This window comes from Octopus sinensis, linkage group LG18, assembly GCF_006345805.1.
Source record: "Octopus sinensis linkage group LG18, ASM634580v1, whole genome shotgun sequence".
Classification (NCBI taxonomy): domain Eukaryota; kingdom Metazoa; phylum Mollusca; class Cephalopoda; order Octopoda; family Octopodidae; genus Octopus; species Octopus sinensis.
The window spans coordinates 14,535,411-14,555,656 of record NC_043014.1 but is presented as its reverse complement, the minus strand read 5'-3'; the positions used below and the strand labels follow the sequence as shown (position 1 = coordinate 14,555,656).

General features: G+C 40.6%; 1 protein-coding gene across 2 annotated transcripts in view; it reads left to right on the top strand.

The window, feature by feature from the left end:
• LOC115221696 (cytoplasmic dynein 2 heavy chain 1-like) overlaps window positions 1–20,246 on the top strand; it is a 398,382-nt gene that overhangs the window by 303,969 nt on the left and 74,167 nt on the right. For both annotated transcript variants that reach the window (XM_036510740.1, XM_029791902.2), the window contains exons 52-55: window positions 4,796–5,070; window positions 6,039–6,162; window positions 7,602–7,723; window positions 15,685–15,898. In XM_036510740.1, coding sequence (XP_036366633.1) covers window positions 4,796–5,070; window positions 6,039–6,162; window positions 7,602–7,723; window positions 15,685–15,898 — 735 coding nt within the window. The remainder of the gene's footprint in view (window positions 1–4,795; window positions 5,071–6,038; window positions 6,163–7,601; window positions 7,724–15,684; window positions 15,899–20,246) is intronic.

Below are 20,246 nucleotides of genomic sequence, written 5' to 3'. Positions count from 1 at the left end.
TGCTACCAGCACAGGAGGCTGGCAAATGGCCATGATCAGTTGGTGCTGTTTACGTGTCACCGGCATGGATGCCAGTTAAGGTGGCACTGGCATTGGCCACATTTGGATGGTGCTTTTTACGTGCCACCAGCACGAGTATCACAACTACAATTTCCATTTGATTTTTATTTTGATGTTGATGTACTTGACTCAATAGGTCTCCTCAAGCACAGCAGTAGATATATATATATATATATATATACACACACACACGTACACACACACACATATATATAGATAGGCGCAGGAGTGGCTGGGTCATAGGTAGCTTCCTTACCAACCACATGGTTCCGGGCACTTTGGGCAAGTGTCTTCTACTATAGTCTCGGGCCGACCAAAGTCTTGTGAGTGGATTTGGTAGATGGAAACTGAAAGAAGCCCATCGTATATATGTATATGTATATGTATATATATGTATATATATATATACATATATATATATATATCATATAATTAAGGGCTAAAGAGGGTTATTCTAAAGCCAAATACACTGTTTTATCCACTTATAATCCGCTTGTTACAGGAAAATTGAAACTGAAAACGGGCAACTAACCTTTAGAAAATTTAAATTTCGTTATCTCTATATTGAATCAATTTCGGACTTAATCTTATAAAAAAAGATATATTCCTTCTTCAGTAGAACTTTCGATGGGATATAAATAAAATACTCACGTATGATCATGGAAAAAGCACAAGCTAAAAACATAACTACACTTGAGTACATCACTTATATCTAAAAATAAAAATTCTTTGGTCAGCCTCAGAAAACAACGTCCAGACCTTTCGCCGCTACAAATTGTAATGGTTACCAGTCCTCCTGTAGCAAGCATCGAGTTTACTACTAAGCAATATAGGATGAAGTCCCTTACTCTACAGCAAAGGAATTCATCAGGAAGCGTGGGCAGTATATTTAAAAAAACCGTTACGGTTGCAATATACATCATATAATTAAGGGCTAAAGAGGGTTATTCTAAAGCCAAATACACTGTTTTATCCACTTATAATCCGCTTGTTACAGGAAAATTGAAACTGAAAACGGGCAACTAACCTTTAGAAAATTTAAATTTCGTTATCTCTATATTGAATCAATTTCGGACTTAATCTTATAAAAAAAGATATATTCCTTCTTCAGTAGAACTTTCGATGGGATATAAATAAAATACTCACGTATGATCATGGAAAAAGCACAAGCTAAAAACATAACTACACTTGAGTACATCACTTATATCTAAAAATAAAAATTCTTTGGTCAGCCTCAGAAAACAACGTCCAGACCTTTCGCCGCTACAAATTGTAATGGTTACCAGTCCTCCTGTAGCAAGCATCGAGTTTACTACTAAGCAATATAGGATGAAGTCCCTTACTCTACAGCAAAGGAATTCATCAGGAAGCGTGGGCAGTATATTTAAAAAAACCGTTACGGTTGCAATATACATCATATAATTAAGGGCTAAAGAGGGTTATTCTAAAGCCAAATACACTGTTTTATCCACTATAATCCGCTTGTTACAGGAAAATTGAAACTGAAAACGGGCAACTAACCTTTAGAAAATTTAAATTTCGTTATCTCTATATTGAATCAATTCGGACTTAATCTTATAAAAAAAGATATATTCCTTCTTCAGTAGAACTTTCGATGGGATATAAATAAAATACTCACGTATGATCATGGAAAAAGCACAAGCTAAAAACATAACTACACTTGAGTACATCACTTATATCTAAAAATAAAAATTCTTTGGTCAGCCTCAGAAAACAACGTCCAGACCTTTCGCCGCTACAAATTGTAATGGTTACCAGTCCTCCTGTAGCAAGCATCGAGTTTACTACTAAGCAATATAGGATGAAGTCCCTTACTCTACAGCAAAGGAATTCATCAGGAAGCGTGGGCAGTATATTTAAAAAAACCGTTACGGTTGCAATATACATCATATAATTAAGGGCTAAAGAGGGTTATTCTAAAGCCAAATACACTGTTTTATCCACTTATAATCCGCTTGTTACAGGAAAATTGAAACTGAAAACGGGCAACTAACCTTTAGAAAATTTAAATTTCGTTATCTCTATATTGAATCAATTTCGGACTTAATCTTATAAAAAAAGATATATTCCTTCTTCAGTAGAACTTTCGATGGGATATAAATAAAATACTCACGTATGATCATGGAAAAAGCACAAGCTAAAAACATAACTACACTTGAGTACATCACTTATATCTAAAAATAAAAATTCTTTGGTCAGCCTCAGAAAACAACGTCCAGACCTTTCGCCGCTACAAATTGTAATGGTTACCAGTCCTCCTGTAGCAAGCATCGAGTTTACTACTAAGCAATATAGGATGAAGTCCCTTACTCTACAGCAAAGGAATTCATCAGGAAGCGTGGGCAGTATATTTAAAAAAACCGTTACGGTTGCAATATACATCATATAATTAAGGGCTAAAGAGGGTTATTCTAAAGCCAAATACACTGTTTTATCCACTTATAATCCGCTTGTTACAGGAAAATTGAAACTGAAAACGGGCAACTAACCTTTAGAAAATTTAAATTTCGTTATCTCTATATTGAATCAATTTCGGACTTAATCCTATAAAAAAAGATATATTCCTTCTTCAGTAGAACTTTCGATGGGATATAAATAAAATACTCACGTATGATCATGGAAAAAGCACAAGCTAAAAACATAACTACACTTGAGTACATCACTTATATCTAAAAATAAAAATTCTTTGGTCAGCCTCAGAAAACAACGTCCAGACCTTTCGCCGCTACAAATTGTAATGGTTACCAGTCCTCCTGTAGCAAGCATCGAGTTTACTACTAAGCAATATAGGATGAAGTCCCTTACTCTACAGCAAAGGAATTCATCAGGAAGTGTGGGCAGTATATTTAAAAAAACCGTTACGGTTGCAATATACATCATATAATTAAGGGCTAAAGAGGGTTATTCTAAAGCCAAATACACTGTTTTATCCACTTATAATCCGCTTGTTACAGGAAAATTGAAACTGAAAACGGGCAACTAACCTTTAGAAAATTTAAATTTCGTTATCTCTATATTGAATCAATTTCGGACTTAATCTTATAAAAAAAGATATATTCCTTCTTCAGTAGAACTTTCGATGGGATATAAATAAAATACTCACGTATGATCATGGAAAAAGCACAAGCTAAAAACATAACTACACTTGAGTACATCACTTATATCTAAAAATAAAAATTCTTTGGTCAGCCTCAGAAAACAACGTCCAGACCTTTCGCCGCTACAAATTGTAATGGTTACCAGTCCTTATATATATATATATATATATATATATATATATATATATGTTTGTGTGTCTGTATTTGTCACCCAACATCGCTTGACAACTGATGGTGGTGTGTTTACATCCCCATAACATAGTGGTTTGGCAAAAGAGACTGATAGAATAAGTACTAGGCTTACAAAGAATAAGTCCTGAGGTCTATTTGCTTGACTAAAGGTGGTGCTCCAGCATGGTCACAGTCAAATGACTGAAACAAATAAAAGAGTATATATGTATACACACACATATATATATCTACATATATATGCACACACACACACATATATGTATGTTGGTAGCGCATAAGACTTTTATAGGTCAACCTTAGAAGTAATCTGAGGGTCTCGGGTTTGTGTCCCTCTGTGAGCATATGACTTTTCATAGGCACAGGCATGGCTGTGTGGTAAGTAACTTGCTCCCCAACCACATGGTTCCAGGTTCAGTCCCACTGCATGGCACCTTGGGCAAATGTCTTCTACTATAGCCTCGGACCAATCAAAGCCTTGTGAGTGGATTTAGTAGATGGAAACTGAAAGAAGCCCATCATATATGTATGTATATGTTTGTGTGTCTGTGTTTGTCCCCCTCAACTTTGCTTGACAATCGATTTTAGTGTGCTTATGTCCCCGTAACTTAATGGTTCAGCAAAAGAGACTGATAGAATAAGGACCAAGCTTATTGCATATGTATGTGTGTGTATATGTTTGTCTGTGTTTGTCTCCCGACCACTTAACAACCGATGGTGGTGTGTTTACGTCCCCATAACTTAGATGTTCAGCAAAAGAGACCTGTAGATAAGTACTAGACTTCCAAAGAATAAGTCCTGGAGTTGATTTGCTTGACTAAATGTGGTGCTCCAGCATGGCCACAGTCAAATGACTGAAATAAGTAAAAGAGTAAAGAGACATGTAAATAGATAGAAAGCAATGAAAATATTCAGATAATGAGCATTTATGTATAAATATATAAATATTTATATATTTACAGGGCAGGCTTACACAGAGTAGAAAGACAAAAAAAATTAAGGGAAGAAGATATGTTATTACAGGTCTGACAGCTGTTTCTGGGGGCTTAGAATTATGTCATAGTATTGGCAGATGTAGTTCGCAAAAGTCAAGGATATGCAACCAACAGTGGAACCATAAAAACGTTGGGTAAATTCAGGCTTTATCTTCAGGATAGAGAGATAGGAATCTAATATTTCAAATCATAATGCAGGGAACTTTAAAGGTAGAATGGGTGAAGATGGCTGACTTGGGATTAAACAACCACTACTGTAACATACGCATGATTTAATTTGACTAAATTCAGATATTCTTTTAAATTTTCAAATCATGAAAGTTATCTAAATTTGCACAACCTCCCAACCCACTCTAATGAAATAATACAAAATTGCAAGATAGAAAGCTGTTTCAGTATAAAATATAATTCAGTTACTTTTCCTCTGTTCAGGATGCTGGAGATCAGAAAAACGAGATGGTTATTTTAAAGCAGAAGGCGACACAAGAAAACCAGAACCTTGAGTCACGCAAGAAGAAAATCGATGCTGAACTAGCTGAGATTGAACCCCTCGTGAACGAAGCTAAAAAAGCTGTTGGCAGCATTCAGAGTGAAGCATTGTCTGAAATCCGTTCATTGCGAGCACCACCAAACACTATTCGCTGCATTCTTGAAGCAGTGCTCTGTATTATGGGAATTTACGATACATCTTGGGTTAGTATGAAAAGGTTGGTGTCACAATTATTTTCTTAATCATGTTTTGTTTATTTTATATTTTAATTAGAGGAATACCATTATCAAGTTGTAGCCCATCGTACATAACTGACGTACCTGAAGATAAAATATCTACAGGATTTCCAGCACCATCATTCTCATTGTAATTTTAACATGCACTTCCTATATATATATATAATATATATATATATATATTATATATATATATATATATATAGGAAGGACATTGGTGTTAAGAAAGGCATCAAGCCATAGAAACTATACCAAAGTAGATACTGGAGCTTGGCACAGTCTTCTGACTTACTAGCTCCTGTCAGACCATTCCAGTATGGAAAACAGACATTAAAAGATGATGATGATATAGGCTCCAGTCAAACATTGCCAGATAAGACTGGAGCCTGGTGCAGCCTTCTGGCTTCCCAGATCCCCGGTCGAACCGTCCAACCCATGCTAGCATGGAGAACGGACATTAAACGATGATGATGATGATGATATATATATATATATATATATGTATGTATGTATGTATATACACACACACATCATCACTGGCAGAGTTTCTACGGCTGGATGCCCTTCCTAATGCCAACCACTCCGAGAGTGTAGTGGGTGCTTTTACTTGCCATCGGCATAAGAGCCAGTCAGGCAGTACTGGCAACAGCCTTGCTTAAGTGGTGTTTTTTTACGTGCCACCTGCACAGGAGCCAGTCCAGCAGCACTGGCAACAACTTCACTCGAATGTTTTTCATGCGCCACTGGCACAAGTGCCAGTAAGGTAATGCTGGTAACGATCACATTTAACCATTTGACTCAGCTCCATGCAACTTATAGCTTTGTAGGCTCATCAAACTAACCTATCTTACCACACACGCATACACATACATACATGCACACACACACATATATACACTGACACATATATTGTTAATAATCTATATGCATGTTCTCATTTTGTCATCAGCTTTTTAGGGAAAAGAGGAGTGGAGAAAGACATCCAATCATTCAACGCTCGTAGGATCACTCCTGACATCAGGAATGTTGTAGAAGAACTTCTGAGGAAAAATAAGGATGCATTTGAAGCAAAGGTAAGCCACAGCAGCTTTATTTTCATCATCATCACAACTACCAGTATCTCCTTCATATCTTTCTGATCCTTTTCCTCAAGGCCTCTTCCTTCATTTATCCATTTTCATCTTCTCCCTTTGATGATATCCTAAAGGTCCTCACTTTCACGTGTGTGTGCACATTTCTTTTTTTTTGCTAATGAATGTGCATCAGCATCATTTAACATCCATGTTAACAATAATAACATTAAAAAATGCCTTAGGAATGAGAACCCAGCTTCAGAATTTCCCCAAGACACCTGAAGAAGGCTGGAGGGTATATCAGATGAAACGTTGTGTTAACAACAACCAAGATGAGGACAAATAACCATTGAATGTAAATAACGCACATAATTCCTCATCTCTTAAATATAGAACTGTATTATAAAGAATAGGCCCTGAAGTCGATTTGTTTGATTAAAGGCGGTGCTCCAGCATGGCCATAGTCAAATGAATGAAACAAATAAAAGAGTATCTGATCATGTTGCAGCTTTGCAATCAAATATGTTTATTGTTCATTGTTAATGGTGTTCTCATAGTTATTGCTTACTTTGTCTTTAATAAAATTTTAAAAAATGCTTTTGTGATGAAATTGAGTATGTGGGGGGTATAGCACTTTGTCTTGTAAATGAACCAAGGCCTAGATTTTTTGCAATTGAGGGATGATGATATATATTCTTTGGATGAAGAGTTAAACCTTATGTAGACAATGAGAGTGATTCAGACAATCAAACTGGTGAAAATGATGAAGTAGCAATTCGGGTAAACAATTAAGGTAGTTGAGAGACAGGCCTATCATTGTCATTTTCCTGAATTTGTTGTCTTTTTTTCTTGTGAATCTGTCCATTAATTTGCATGCAATTGTTATTCTTGAGCTGTATATGCAACTATTTATTATTTGCTCAGGAGCCCAGGTGGATGGTAAAATTAGATACAGGGACCCAGGTGGATGGTAAAGTCAGATACGAGGGTTCAGATTATTGGAATAAAGTCCTTACATCTGGCATTTTATGAGGGTAGAAGCATTGCCAAAATCTCTATTCTGTTGTGTCTGGGGAGAGTCATTTTCTTTTTCTGCCTTATAATTTAACACACTCACCGGTAAAATTTCCACTTATTTCTTATTTTTTCAATAGTCTTGAACACTATTGAAAAGGTTGCAAGACGCAACGAAAATTTTAGGAAAATAAAAATAAGAAATAAGTGGAAATTTTACTGGTGAGTGTGTTACGTAATAAGGCACAAAAAGAAAATGACTCTCCCCAGACACAACAGAATATGCTTCAACACGAACTCATATAAAGAATCTTGCAAACCAAATCCAAAAACGAAAAAAAATCATTATTGTTTACTTTCTTAGTAACTGGGCTTGCTTTAAAATTGTTTTATTTTCTATTTCCAACTCTCCACCTCTATTTCAGAATGCAAGGCGAGCATCGGTTGCTGTAGAATCCCTTGCTGTTTGGGTGAAAGCCAATCTAAAGTTCTCTTATGTTCTACAGAAAATTGAGCCTTTAGAAGCAGAACAGGCACAACTGCAAAGGTATGAGAATTTTTCTGTTTTTTTTTTAGCATAAGTGTAGGAGTGGCTGTGTGGTAAATAGCTTGCTTATGAATCACATGGTTCCGGGTTCAGTCCCACTGCGTGGCACCTTGAGCAAGTGTCTTCTGTTATAGCCTCGGGCCGACCAAAGCCTTGTGAGTGGGTTTGGTAGACAGAAACTAAAAGAAACCCATTGTATATATGTATATATATATATCATCATCATCATCGTTTAGCGTCCGTTTTCCATGCTAGCATGGGTTGGACGGTTCTACTGGGGTCTGTGAAGCCAGAAGGCTTCATCAGGCCCAGTCAAATCTGGCAGTGTTTCATACGGCTGGATGCCCTTCATAACGCCAACCACTCCGTGAGTGTATAGTGGGTGCTTTTTACGTGCCACCCGCACTGGTGCCAGACAGAGCTGGCAACGGCCACGAACGGATGGTGCTTTTTATGTGCCACCGGCACGAGGCCAGGCGAGGCTGGCACGGACACGAAACGGGCGGTTATGGCTGGCAACGGTCGCGAAACGGAAAGTTCTCTTACATGCCACCGGCACTGGTAACACATCTGCAATTTCCATTGATCGATTTCCATCGATCGATTTCCATTGATCGATTTCGATCTGATTGTCACTTGCCTCAACGGGTCTTCACAAGCAGAGTTTTGACATGCCACCGGCACTGGTAGCACATCCGCAATTTCCATTGATCGATTCGATTCTGATCCTCACTTGCCTCATCACGTCTTCACAAGTAGAGTTTTGTGTCCCAAGAAGGGAAGGTATGCATACGTAGGCTGGCTCCATCCCATGTAGAAGGCCACGGGTTATGGACTCACTTGTCCTGCCGGGTCTTCTCGCGCACAGCACACTTCCAGAGGTCTCGGTCTCTAGTCATTTCCTCAGTGAGACCTAAAGTTCGAAGGTCGTGCTTCACCACCTCGTCCCAGGTTTTCCTGGGTCTGCCTCTTCCACAGGTTCCCTCAACCGCTAGGGTGTGGCACTTTTTCACACAACTATCTTCATCCATTCTCGCCACATGACCATACCAGCGCAAACGTCTCTCTTGCACACCACAACTGATGCTTCTTAGGTCCAGCTTTTCTCTCAAGGTACTTACACTCTGCCGAGTGTGAGTACCGGCATTACACATCCATCGGAGCATACTGGCTTCATTTCTAGCGAGCTTACGCATATCCTCAGCAGTCACGGCCCATGTTTCACTGCCATGTAGCATGGCTGTTCGTACACACGCATCATACAGTCTGCCTTTCACTCTGTGCGAGAGGCCTTTTGTCACCAGTAGAGGTAAGAGCTCTCTGAACTTTGCCCAAGCTATTCTTACTCTAGCAGTTACACTTTCAGCACACCCGCCCCCGCTGCTGACTTGGTCACCTAGGTAACGGAAACTATCAACTATTTCTAGTTTTTCTCCCTGGAAAGTGACGGAAGTTGGTCTCAGAGCATTTTCAGTGTTTATTGTTCCTGAGCATCTGCCACATACAAAAACCATCTTCCTAGTTAGCCTTCCTTTGACATTGCTGCATCTCTTATGTGTCCATAGCTTACACTTGGTGCATCTTATAGAGTTTCTACCTACACCTTTTCTACAGATCGAGCAAGGCCACATCTACCTGAAGGTGTTTGTGATTTGTCTACCTTCCTACTGATTACGACTTTGGTTTTAGCTAGATTGACTCTGAGCCCTTCGATTCTAATTCTCCTTGTTTCCACACCTGAAACTTCTCCTCCAGTTCTGATAGCGACTCAGCAATTAGAGCAAGGTCATCAGCATAGGGAGCTCCCAAGGGCATCCTGTCTTGAATTCCTCCGTTATTGCCTGGAGGACTATGATAAATAGGAGGGGGCTGAGTACTGAGCCTTGGTGGACTCCTACCTCTACCCAGGATTCTTCACTGTACACATTGCCAACCCTCACCCTACTAGCGGCGTCCCTGTACATGGCCCGCACAGCTCTCACTAACCATTCATCTATCCCTAGTTTCCTCATTGCCCACCAGATAAGGGATCGGGGGACCCTGTCGAAGGCTTTCTCCATGTCAACAAAAGCCAGGTACAGGGGCTTATCTTTGGCTAGGTATTTCTCCTGCAGCTGCCTTACCAGGAATATAGCATCAGTAGTACTTTTCCCTGGCACAAACCCAAACTGCATCTCATCTAAACTAACTCTCTCTCTAATTAGTTGGGCTATGACCCTCTCCGTAACCTTCATCACCTGGTCCAACAGCTTGATACCTCTGTAGTTATTTGTATCTAGGGCATCACCTTTACCTTTGTAGCAGTTGACTATTATACTGCTACACCAGTCATTGGGTATGACCCCTTTGTGTATCACCTGATTAACTATACGGGTGACTAGGCTATAGCCGACACTACCAGACATTTTGAGCATCTCTGCAGTGATTCCTGATGGGCCTGGGGCTTTCCCTGTCTTCATGCTTCTAATTGCCTTAGCTACCACGGAACTATCAACTCGGATAGCTGGTCCCTCTGTTGGGTCAACATTCGGCAGACTCTCTTTATCCCATTCATTTTCTTCATTCAGCAACCTTTCATAGTGGCATCTCCAAACCTCTCTCTTTGCATCCTCATTTAGCGCAAGTGAACCATCTTCCATGCGAACACACTTCTCTCCTACCACATCACGATTCTCTCTCACACACTGTCTTGCAACACGAAACACCTCCAGTCTTTGGTCCTCACGGCGCAGAACATTGGCAAATTTTTTCTTATCTGTTTCCCCTCTGGCTAAATAAACCTGTCTCCTAGCTTCTCTTTTGGCAGTCTGATACAATCCCCTGCTACCCCCATTTTTCCAGACCTTCCAAGCCTGTCTCTTTTCTCTAATAGCCCTGTCTACAATATTGTTCCACCACCACGTTATTCTAGGTCGAGAGGGGACTTTGCACCAGCCACAGATCTGGTCAGTGGCTCTCAGCAGGTTGTCCCTTAGAAACGTCCAGCTGTCTTCTACCCCCTGTGATGCTCTATCCCCTTCTACTTCGTCAGAGGCTTCAAGTAATATGTCCCTAAATCTCTGTCCATTTGCAGGATCTTTAAGCTTCCAGATCCTTCTTCTCCATATTTGTCGTCTTCTGGTTGTCCTCCTAGTCCTGATCCTAAAGTCACTAACTACCAGTCTATGTTGTGGGGTACATTCTTCACCTGGGAAGGTTTTGGCATTTATAAGCAGCCATCTCTCCCTTTGCCTTGTAAGGATGTAGTCATATATATATATATATATATATGTATGTGTGTGTATATGTTTGTGTGTCTGTGTTTGTTCCCCCAACATTGCTTGGCAACCGATGGTGGTGTGTTTACATCCCCATAACTTAGTGGTTTGGCAAAGGAGACCGATAGAATAAGTACTAGGCTTACATAGAATAAGTCCTGGGGTTTATTTGCTCGACTAAAGGCGGTGCTCCAGCATGGTCACAGTCAACTGACTGAAACAAGTAAAAGAGTAAAGGTATGAGAATTTTTCTATTTAAATTAGCAATCTTATTTTTTTCTTAGTCTTGCAAGCTGCATGACAAACTCACTAGTGTTGGTGCCATGAAAAAAAGCACACTGCACACATTGTAAAGTGGTTGGCATTAGAAAGGGCATCCAGCATTAGAAACCATTCCAAAGCAGACACTGGAGCGCATTGTAGTCCTCCAAAGTGTCAGATCCTGTCAAACCATCCAATCCATGCTAGTATGGAACATGGTTGTTAAATGATGATGATGATGATGATGTCGACAGCAGCAACGACGACTACTTATTGGTTGTCCTTCTTTTATTCTGTTTTTACATTGGATGTTACAGAATGATCGTTCAATCTCATTCCTGGGTAATTTTGACTTTGCTTTCATTTACGTTTGTGTGCTTGATGTCCATTCAACAACTTCAAGTTCCTAGGCGCTTGTATAAAAGACATTTCTTCATCCGATAATTGTATGCACGGCAGTGTGAAAGTTCCTGCATTATCTCTACTTCTGAACGTTAATTAAATTCACCTTCAGTAGTGGTCAGTTGAAGAGCTCTTAACACCACCGGTCATAGAGATTACTAGAAATTGTTATAAATGCAGTTACTGCTTGGTTTGATAACGTTACTGACCAATTGCATAAATCTTTTGAAAATGTTGTGCCAACTGCTTGAAATATTCCTGGCTCTACCGTTCCAATCAGCATAGTAAATGTATTCCATACACAAGTACATTCTCATGTGAAATAAGCCAACATCAGTGCTTCTACATGGTTGCTCGATATGCAAGAAATAGCAGTCAAATCCTTTTCAAACCATGGAATGAGATGGTTAGGCAACAGTCAACCTGTTTTGGTGACTGTATGTTTTTACACAGGAGGCAAATACACTCACAGATACATAGAGATGCATGCATGCTGTGTGATAAGAAGTTTGCTTTCCAACCACATGGTTCCAGGTTCAGTCCCACTGCATGGCATCTTGGGCAAGTGTCTTCTACTATAGCCTCAGGCTGACCAAAGCCTTGTGACTGGATTTGGTAAAAACTGGAAAAACTGAAAGAAGCCCATCATATATACACATACATATGTATGTATGTATGTACATGTGTGTATGTGTATGTATATGTATGCAACCCATGCTAGCATGGAAAGCAGATGTTAAACGATGATGATGATGATGATGATGCATGTGTATATATATATATATCATCATCATCATCATCATCATCATTTAGCGTCCGCTTTCCATGCTAGCATGGGTTGGACGGTTCAACTGGGGTCTGCGACGCTGGAAGGCTTCATCAGGCCCAGTCAGATCTGGCAGTGTTTCTACGGCTGGATGCCCTTCCTAACGCCAACCACTCCGTGAGTGTAGTGGGTGCTTTTTACGTGCCACCCGCACAGGTGCCAGACAGAGCTGGCAAACGGCCATGAACGGATGGTGCTTTTACGCACCATATATATATATAATATATATATATATACATGTATATGTGTATGTGTATATATATATATATGTGTATATATGTATGTGCATATGTGTGTGTATATATGTATATATATATGTATGTGTGTATATATATGTGTATGTATGTGTGTGTGTATGTATATATATTATATATATATGTATGTGCAGGTGGCACGTAAAAAGCACCCACTCTGTGCAGGTGGCACGTAAAAAGCACCCACTACACTCACGGAGTGGTTGGCGTTAGGAAGGGCATCCAGCTGTAGAAACATTGCCAAATTAGACTGGAGCCTGGTGCAGCCTTCTGGCTTCCCAGAACCCCGGTCGAACCGTCCAACCCATGCTAGCATGGAGAACGGACGTTAAACGACGATGACGACGATGATGATGTATGTCTTTATTTATGTATGTATGTATGCCATGATTGACCTAAAGCTTTTTTTATTCACTTTCTGTTTATTTTCTTGCGTTCCTTTCTATTGACGAGTGTAGGCTCAAAACGTAAAAGACTTTCTTACTTTCCCAAGCATTAAACTAATACACCTGTTTGTTGTTATACACATGTCTTTGTCTTTTGTTTTTCTGTCAATTCCATGTATGTATGTGTATATGTATGTATGTATATATTTATGCGTGTATGTGTGTGTGTGTGTGCCTCTGTGTCTGAGTTTGTCTCCCCCACCATCACTTGACAATTGATGTTGATGTGTTTACATCCCTGTAACTTAGCAGTTCATCAAAAGAGACCACAGAATAAGTCCTGGAATTGATTCCTTCGTCTAAAAAACCCTTTCAGGTAGTGCTCTAGCATGGCCGCAGTCAAATGGCAGATAAGTAAAAGAATAAAAGAAAGCAAACTCAGAGAAATGCATGCATGCACAAAAAGACACACACACACAGAGAAATACACACATGCACACACAGAAATGCAAGTATGTGCAGAAATGTACACGTTTACAAAAAGGCGGCAAGCTGGCAGTATTGTTAGCACGCCGGGCGGAATGCTTAGCGGTATTTCGTCTACCATTACATTCTGAGTTCAAATTCCGCCGAGGTCGACTTTGCCTTTCATCCTTTTGGGGTCGATAAATTAAGTACCAGTTAAGCACTGGGGGGTCGATGTAATCGATTTAATCCCTTTGTCTGTCCTTGTCTGTTCCCTCTATGTTTAGCCCCTTGTGAGCAATAAAGAAATAAGAAATAAGAGACATCACGCATACATGTTAACATAATGAGATGCTCACACACATAAACACACAGACAGAGGTGGGGAGAGAAGACAAGTGAAACATTAAAATTCTTTCCAATTTTAGCACAAGGTGAGCAATTTTTTTAAGAGCAAGGGAACCTGTTGATTACATCAACCCCAGTACTTGACTGGGGTTATTTTATCAGCCCCAAAAGAATGGACAGCAAAGTCTACTTAGCTGGAATTTGAACACAGAATGTAGAGAACTTGAAGAAATTTTGCTAAGCATTCTCCTGAAGTGCTAATAACCCTGCCAGAGAGAAGAATTAAAATGTATGGTTTATGATTCTGCCAGAAAGAAGAATTAAAATGTATGGTTTATGATTCTGCCAGAGAGAAGCTTTGAAATGTCTGTTGTCAAATAAGTCAGTGTTGATTTAAAGATATCAAATAAGTTGTACCAAAATAGCTGTACCAAAAAGGTTGTGCCAAAACAGCCGAGTTGAAACATCTCATCCCCATCAAACCAGACTATCTTAGAAATATATCCTGAAATTTTTAACCCTTTAGCATTTAAACTGATCCTATCCAGCCAAAATATTCTACATGTTTTATAATCACAATGTCCAGATCTGGCTTCTCACACCAACTCTACAATATCATTCTAAAAATAAATATTTACCTCATCAAAATCTCAAAGCTACAAGATAATGCATGATTAATTCAAGACAAAGTGAATAAATAAGCGTTACATTTGACAGAATAATGTGCATACTAAAGGGGTTAATGTTAAGCATATGTCCAAGGTAGTAAGCTGGTAGAATTGTTAAGCACACCAGCTGAAACGCTTATGTTCAGAGTTCAAATTCCACCAAAGTCGACTTTGCCTTTTATCCTTTCAGGAGTCAATAAAATAAGTACTAACTGAGCACTGGGGTTGATGTTATTGACTTATCCCATCCCCTGAACTTGCTAGCCTTGTGCCAAAATTTTAAACCAATATTTAATTATAAGGTCAACCAAAGAAAACGTGGAGGGGACAGGGGGAGGAGGAGATTGGAAGGGTTGGCTTGAGGAGGGAGGACACTCCAAACAAGGTGAGATGGTGTGAGAGCAGTTGCTGTAAGAGTATGGTAGATCCAGCCACCCCCGTTAACAGGGACAAACCCGGATTTAAAATATTGGAATTTATTCATTCATTCATGTATTTATAAGGTGTGGAGGCGCAATGGCCCAGTGGTTAGGGCAGCGGACTCGCGGTTTCGATTCCCGGACCAGGCGTTGTGTGTGTTTATTGAGCGAAAACACCTAAAAGCTCCATGAGGCTCCGGCAGGGGGTGGTGATCCCTGCTGTACTCTTTCACCACTCTTTCTTCTGTTGGCTTGCTCGCTTAGCCAGCGGGGTGGCGTCATTCGAAGGCTAAAACAATGCGAACGCATTGTGACCAGCGATGTGTAACAACATCTGATGGTCTAGTCGGTCACATGATGATGATGATGATGATTTATAAGGCAGTAAGCTGGCAGAATTGTTAGCACACCAGGCAAAAATGCTTAGTCACATTTCATCTGTCTCCATATGCTGAGTTCAAATCCTGCTGAGGTCGACTTTGCTTTTCGCCCTTTCAAGGTTGATAAAGTACATACCAGTCGTGTACAGGGGTCAATGTTATTGACTTACCCCATCCTTCTGAACTTGCTGGCCTTGTGCCAAAATTTGAAGCCAGTATTATTCATGCCTCCAGCACCACCACTGACACCACCCACACTTTCCTTTTGTTTTCTTTGTCTGATTGTGTCTGACAGGAATCTGGATGATGTTGAAGACAGTATAGTTCAGTTGAGCAGCAAACTGGACAGTGTGGACAGCAAAGTGGCCGAACTAAAAGGGAACTTTGAGCTCCTGACAAGGGAAGCTCTGGAGCTGAAACACAAACTAGAAAAGGAGAATGAAACGATACAGGCAGCTGAAACTCTGGTTACAAAACTGGAAGGTGAACATCAACGTTGGAATGAGCAAGTAAGTAAGATCTCAACATGTTTATAGCTTGTTATGTTGTAACTGATGCTGATTCTGTCAATGGCTAAGTTAAAACTTATCTCATTAGATTTAATTCTGGATTCCTCAGATGACTGAGTGGGTTTAAGAATTTCGTTTCACCTACAAGTAATTTTTGAATCACCTACAAGTAATTTTAAGAATTTTGTTTCACCTACAAGTTTTCTCATACAAAAGGGTTCTGAAAAGTTCCTGGCTTTGAGTAAAAGAAAATACAGGAGAATCAATTAATTATGATTTTATTCAACATATTCCCCTCTCAGATTCACACTTATTGCAGCGGTCCTTCAGTTTTTCTAAGCTCTGTAAAAGAACTTGGAAAGTTGAGCCCCCAGCTAGGCCTGTAATGATATGCATAAGATCCGGTCATCAAATCTAAGTAGAGATTTCAAACTTAAAATCTTCAAAGTCACAGTCAAACCAATTCTACTATATGGCTCAGAAACCTGGACGTTATCAAAGAAGCTTGAGAGGCGGTTGGATGGAACTTACACTCACCTCCTTATGAGAGCTCAAAATCTCTCGTGGAAGCGTCATCCAACCAAAGTACAAATATATGGGAAATTACCACCTGTATCATCTCTTGTCAAAGGTAGAAGGGTCCAGTTTGCTGGACATTGTTGTAGAGCTGAAAACGAGGTTATTTCTACTCTTCTCCTCTGGAAGCCATCTGCTCATGATACCAGAGGGTGCACACTTTCCTACCCTGATGTAATCTCCAGGGATACAGGCGTTGAGCAACAGGACCTCCATAATGCTATGATGGACCATGAAGTTTGGCATAACATAGTAAATTCCATTGTCTCGACCACGGTCGAACAATGATGATGATGAGGCCTTTCACAATATCCTTAAAGCCAGGAACTTTTCAGCCCCACTGCCTCGTATTTTGGAGTGAACAAGTAAGTACGATGTCAGCATGTTTATAGCTTATTGTATTGTAATCAATTCTGTCAATGGCTGGGTTATTTCTACTCTTAAGATTTTATTCTGAATTCTTCAGATGATTGAGTGGGCTTAAGAATTTTGCTTCACCTGCATACAAGGAGGTGCTGAAAAGTTCCTGGCTTTAGGTAAAAGAAAACATAGGAGGATTAGTTAATTATGGTTTTATTCAATGTATCCCCCTCTCAGATTTACACGTATTGCAGTGATCCTTCAGTTTTTCTAAACCCTGTAAAAAAACTTGGAAGGTTGGGCCTCAAACCAGGCCTTTTGCAATACCTTTAAAGCCAGGAACTTTTTAGTACCCCCTCATATATTTGAGGGTGCAAATAAGTAAGATGTCAGCATGTTTATAGCTTATTGTATTGTTATCAATTCTGTCAATGGCTGGGTTATTTCAGCTCTTTAGATTTTATTCTGTATTCCTTAGATGATTGAGTGGGGTGAAGAATTTTATTTCACATACATATGCCCTAACATATCTTGACCCCCATCTTCCTTCTTTTCCAACTGGAGTAACCATGTATCTCCCCTCAACAAGATACCTGTTCCCGTCCAGCTATCATACTTTTAGCCTTTCATCATTAGGTATAAAGCCAATTTCCTCCACCCTACTCCCCAACCCAGTTGAGGGAGATTTTTGTCTTGTGAATTACTTTGTGGCATCACTAGTGCTGGTGCTACATAAAAAGCACCCAGTACACTCTGTGAAGTGGTTAGCATCAGGAAAGATATCCAGCCATACAAACCATGCTAAAGCAGAAATTGGAGCTTGGTGTAGTCCTCTTGCTCATCAGCTCCTGTCAAACCATCCAGCCCATGCCAGTATGGAACATGGATATGAAATGATGATGATGTAGTTTGGGATTTGATCCAACTGCATGTCACCTTTGACCTCATGTTGACCAATGCCTTGTGAGTGAAATTTGGAAGACAGAAACTGTACAGTGAATTGAGGAATTGCCTTAATTCACTGGGTTTTTTTTTTATGCAGCTCCGTCATGGTCATTCCCACCCTTTCTTCTATAATATGAGTAGCTATTAGCTCCTCTTTCACATGAAACTTGTTCTGTTCTGGCCTCTTCTTTCATGCTCTAAACCCCTCATCTCCTAGCATAAGGCCACCTTTTTCTGTTGTAGCTTCACTCAATCAAAAGAGATTTTAGTCTTGCAATCTGCATGGTGACCTCACTAGTGTTGGTGCTACATAAAAAAAGCACCCAGTACATGTTGTAATATGGTTGGTGTTAAAAAAGGGTATCAAATCACAGAAAACATTCCAAAGTAGACACTGGAGTGTAATGCAGTCTTCAGTCCTGATGGATCCTCTCAGACTGTCCAACTCATATCACCATTGAACATGGATGTTTAATAATATTGATGATGGTGGTGGCGGTGGCAGTGGCAGTGATTGTGCAAATGTGTGCATGATGGTGGTGGTGGTGGTGAGTGTGCAAATGTGTGCATGATGGTGGTGGTGGTGGTGGCAGCGGCAGTGGTGGTGGTAGTGGTAGTGGTGGTGGTGAGTGTGCAAATGTGTGCATGATGGTGGTGGTGGTGGTGGTGGCAGCGGCAGTGGTGGTGGTAGTGGTAGTGGTGGTGGTGAGTGTGCAAATGTGTGCATGTGTGTAATATATGTGTATATTATCATCAGTTAATGTCTGTTTTCCATGTTGGCATGGGTTGGATGATTGACAGGAACTGGCAAGGTCAGGTTCCATAGTCTATTTTGGGTAGGTTTCTATTGCTGGATGCCCTTCCTAATGCCAACCACTCTACAGAGTGTACTAGGTGCTTTTTACATTGCACCAACACCCACACCAATGCTTTTTATATGTCATTCTGATTTGTGTGTGTGTGTGTGTATATATATATATATATATATATATATGTATGTGTGGAGGTGCAATGGCCCAGTGGTTAGGGCAGCAGACTCGCGGTCGTAGGATCGCGGTTTCGATTCCCAGACCGGGCGTTGTGAGTGTTTATTGAGCGAAAACACCGAAAAGTTCCATAAGGCTCCGGTATTTGGTGGTGATCCCTGCTGTCCTCTTCCCCCACTGTTTCTCTCACTCTTTCTTCTGTTGGCCTGCTCGCTTAGCCAGCAGGGTGGCATCATTCGAAGGCTAAAACAATGCAAACGCATTGTGACCAGTGATGTGTAGCAACATCTGATGGTCTGGTCGGTCACGTGATCACGTGACGTGATATATATATATATATGTATTCATATATATATATGTATTCATCATCATCATCATCATCATCATTTAGCGTCCGTTTTCCATGCTAGCATGGGTTGGACGGTTCAACTGGGGTCTGGGGAGCCCGAAGGCTGCACCAGGCCAGTCAGATCTGGCAGTGTTTCTACAGCTGGATGCCCTTCCTAACGCCAACCACTCCGAGAGTGTAGTGGGTGATTTTATGTGCCACCGACACAGGTGCCAGACGAGGCTGGCGAACGGCCACGCTCGGATGGTGTTTTTATGTGCCACCGACACAGGTGCCAGACGAGGCTGGCAGACGGCCACGCTCGGATGGTGTTTTTATGTGCCACCGACACAGGTGCCAGATGAGGCTGGCGGACGGCCACGATCGGATGGTGTTTGTTACGTCCCCAAAGCACGGAGGCCAGTGTATGCGGTACTGGCTACGGCCACGTTCGGATGATTTTCTTGTGTGCCACCGGCACTGGTACCACAAAGATACAAATTCCATTGATGTTCATCTATTTTGATTTGTTTTGATTTGATTTTCACTTGCCTCAACAGGTCTTCACAAGTGTCACAAGAAGGAAGGTATGCACAGGTGGACTGACTACGTCCCAGGTAGGGGCCACGGTTATGGCCTGACTAGTCTTGCCGGGTCTTCGGATGGTGTTTTTATGTGCCACCGACACAGGTGCCAGATGAGGCTGGCGAACGGCCACGATCGGATGGTGTTTGTTACGTGCCCACAGCACGGAGGCCAGTCGATGCGGTACTGGCTACGGCCACGTTCGGATGGTTTTCTTGTGTGCCACCGGCACTGGTACCACAAAGATACAAATTCCATTGATGTTCATCCATTTTGATTTGATTTGATTTGATTTTCACTTGCCTCAACAGGTCTTCACAGGTCTTCACAAGTGTCACAGGAAGGAAGGAAGGTATGCACAGGGGACTGACTACGTCCCAAGTAGGGGCCACGGGTTATGGCCTGACTAGTCTTGCCGGGTCTTCGGTTGGTGTTTTTATGTGATTAGTAACAATAAAGGGTGAAATTAATTAATTTGGAATAATTATCAATTACACCAAGTAGATTTTGGCATGTAAAAGCCCCATTCGAGGAAAATTTAAGTAATACTAAGTAATTAAGGGTTTAG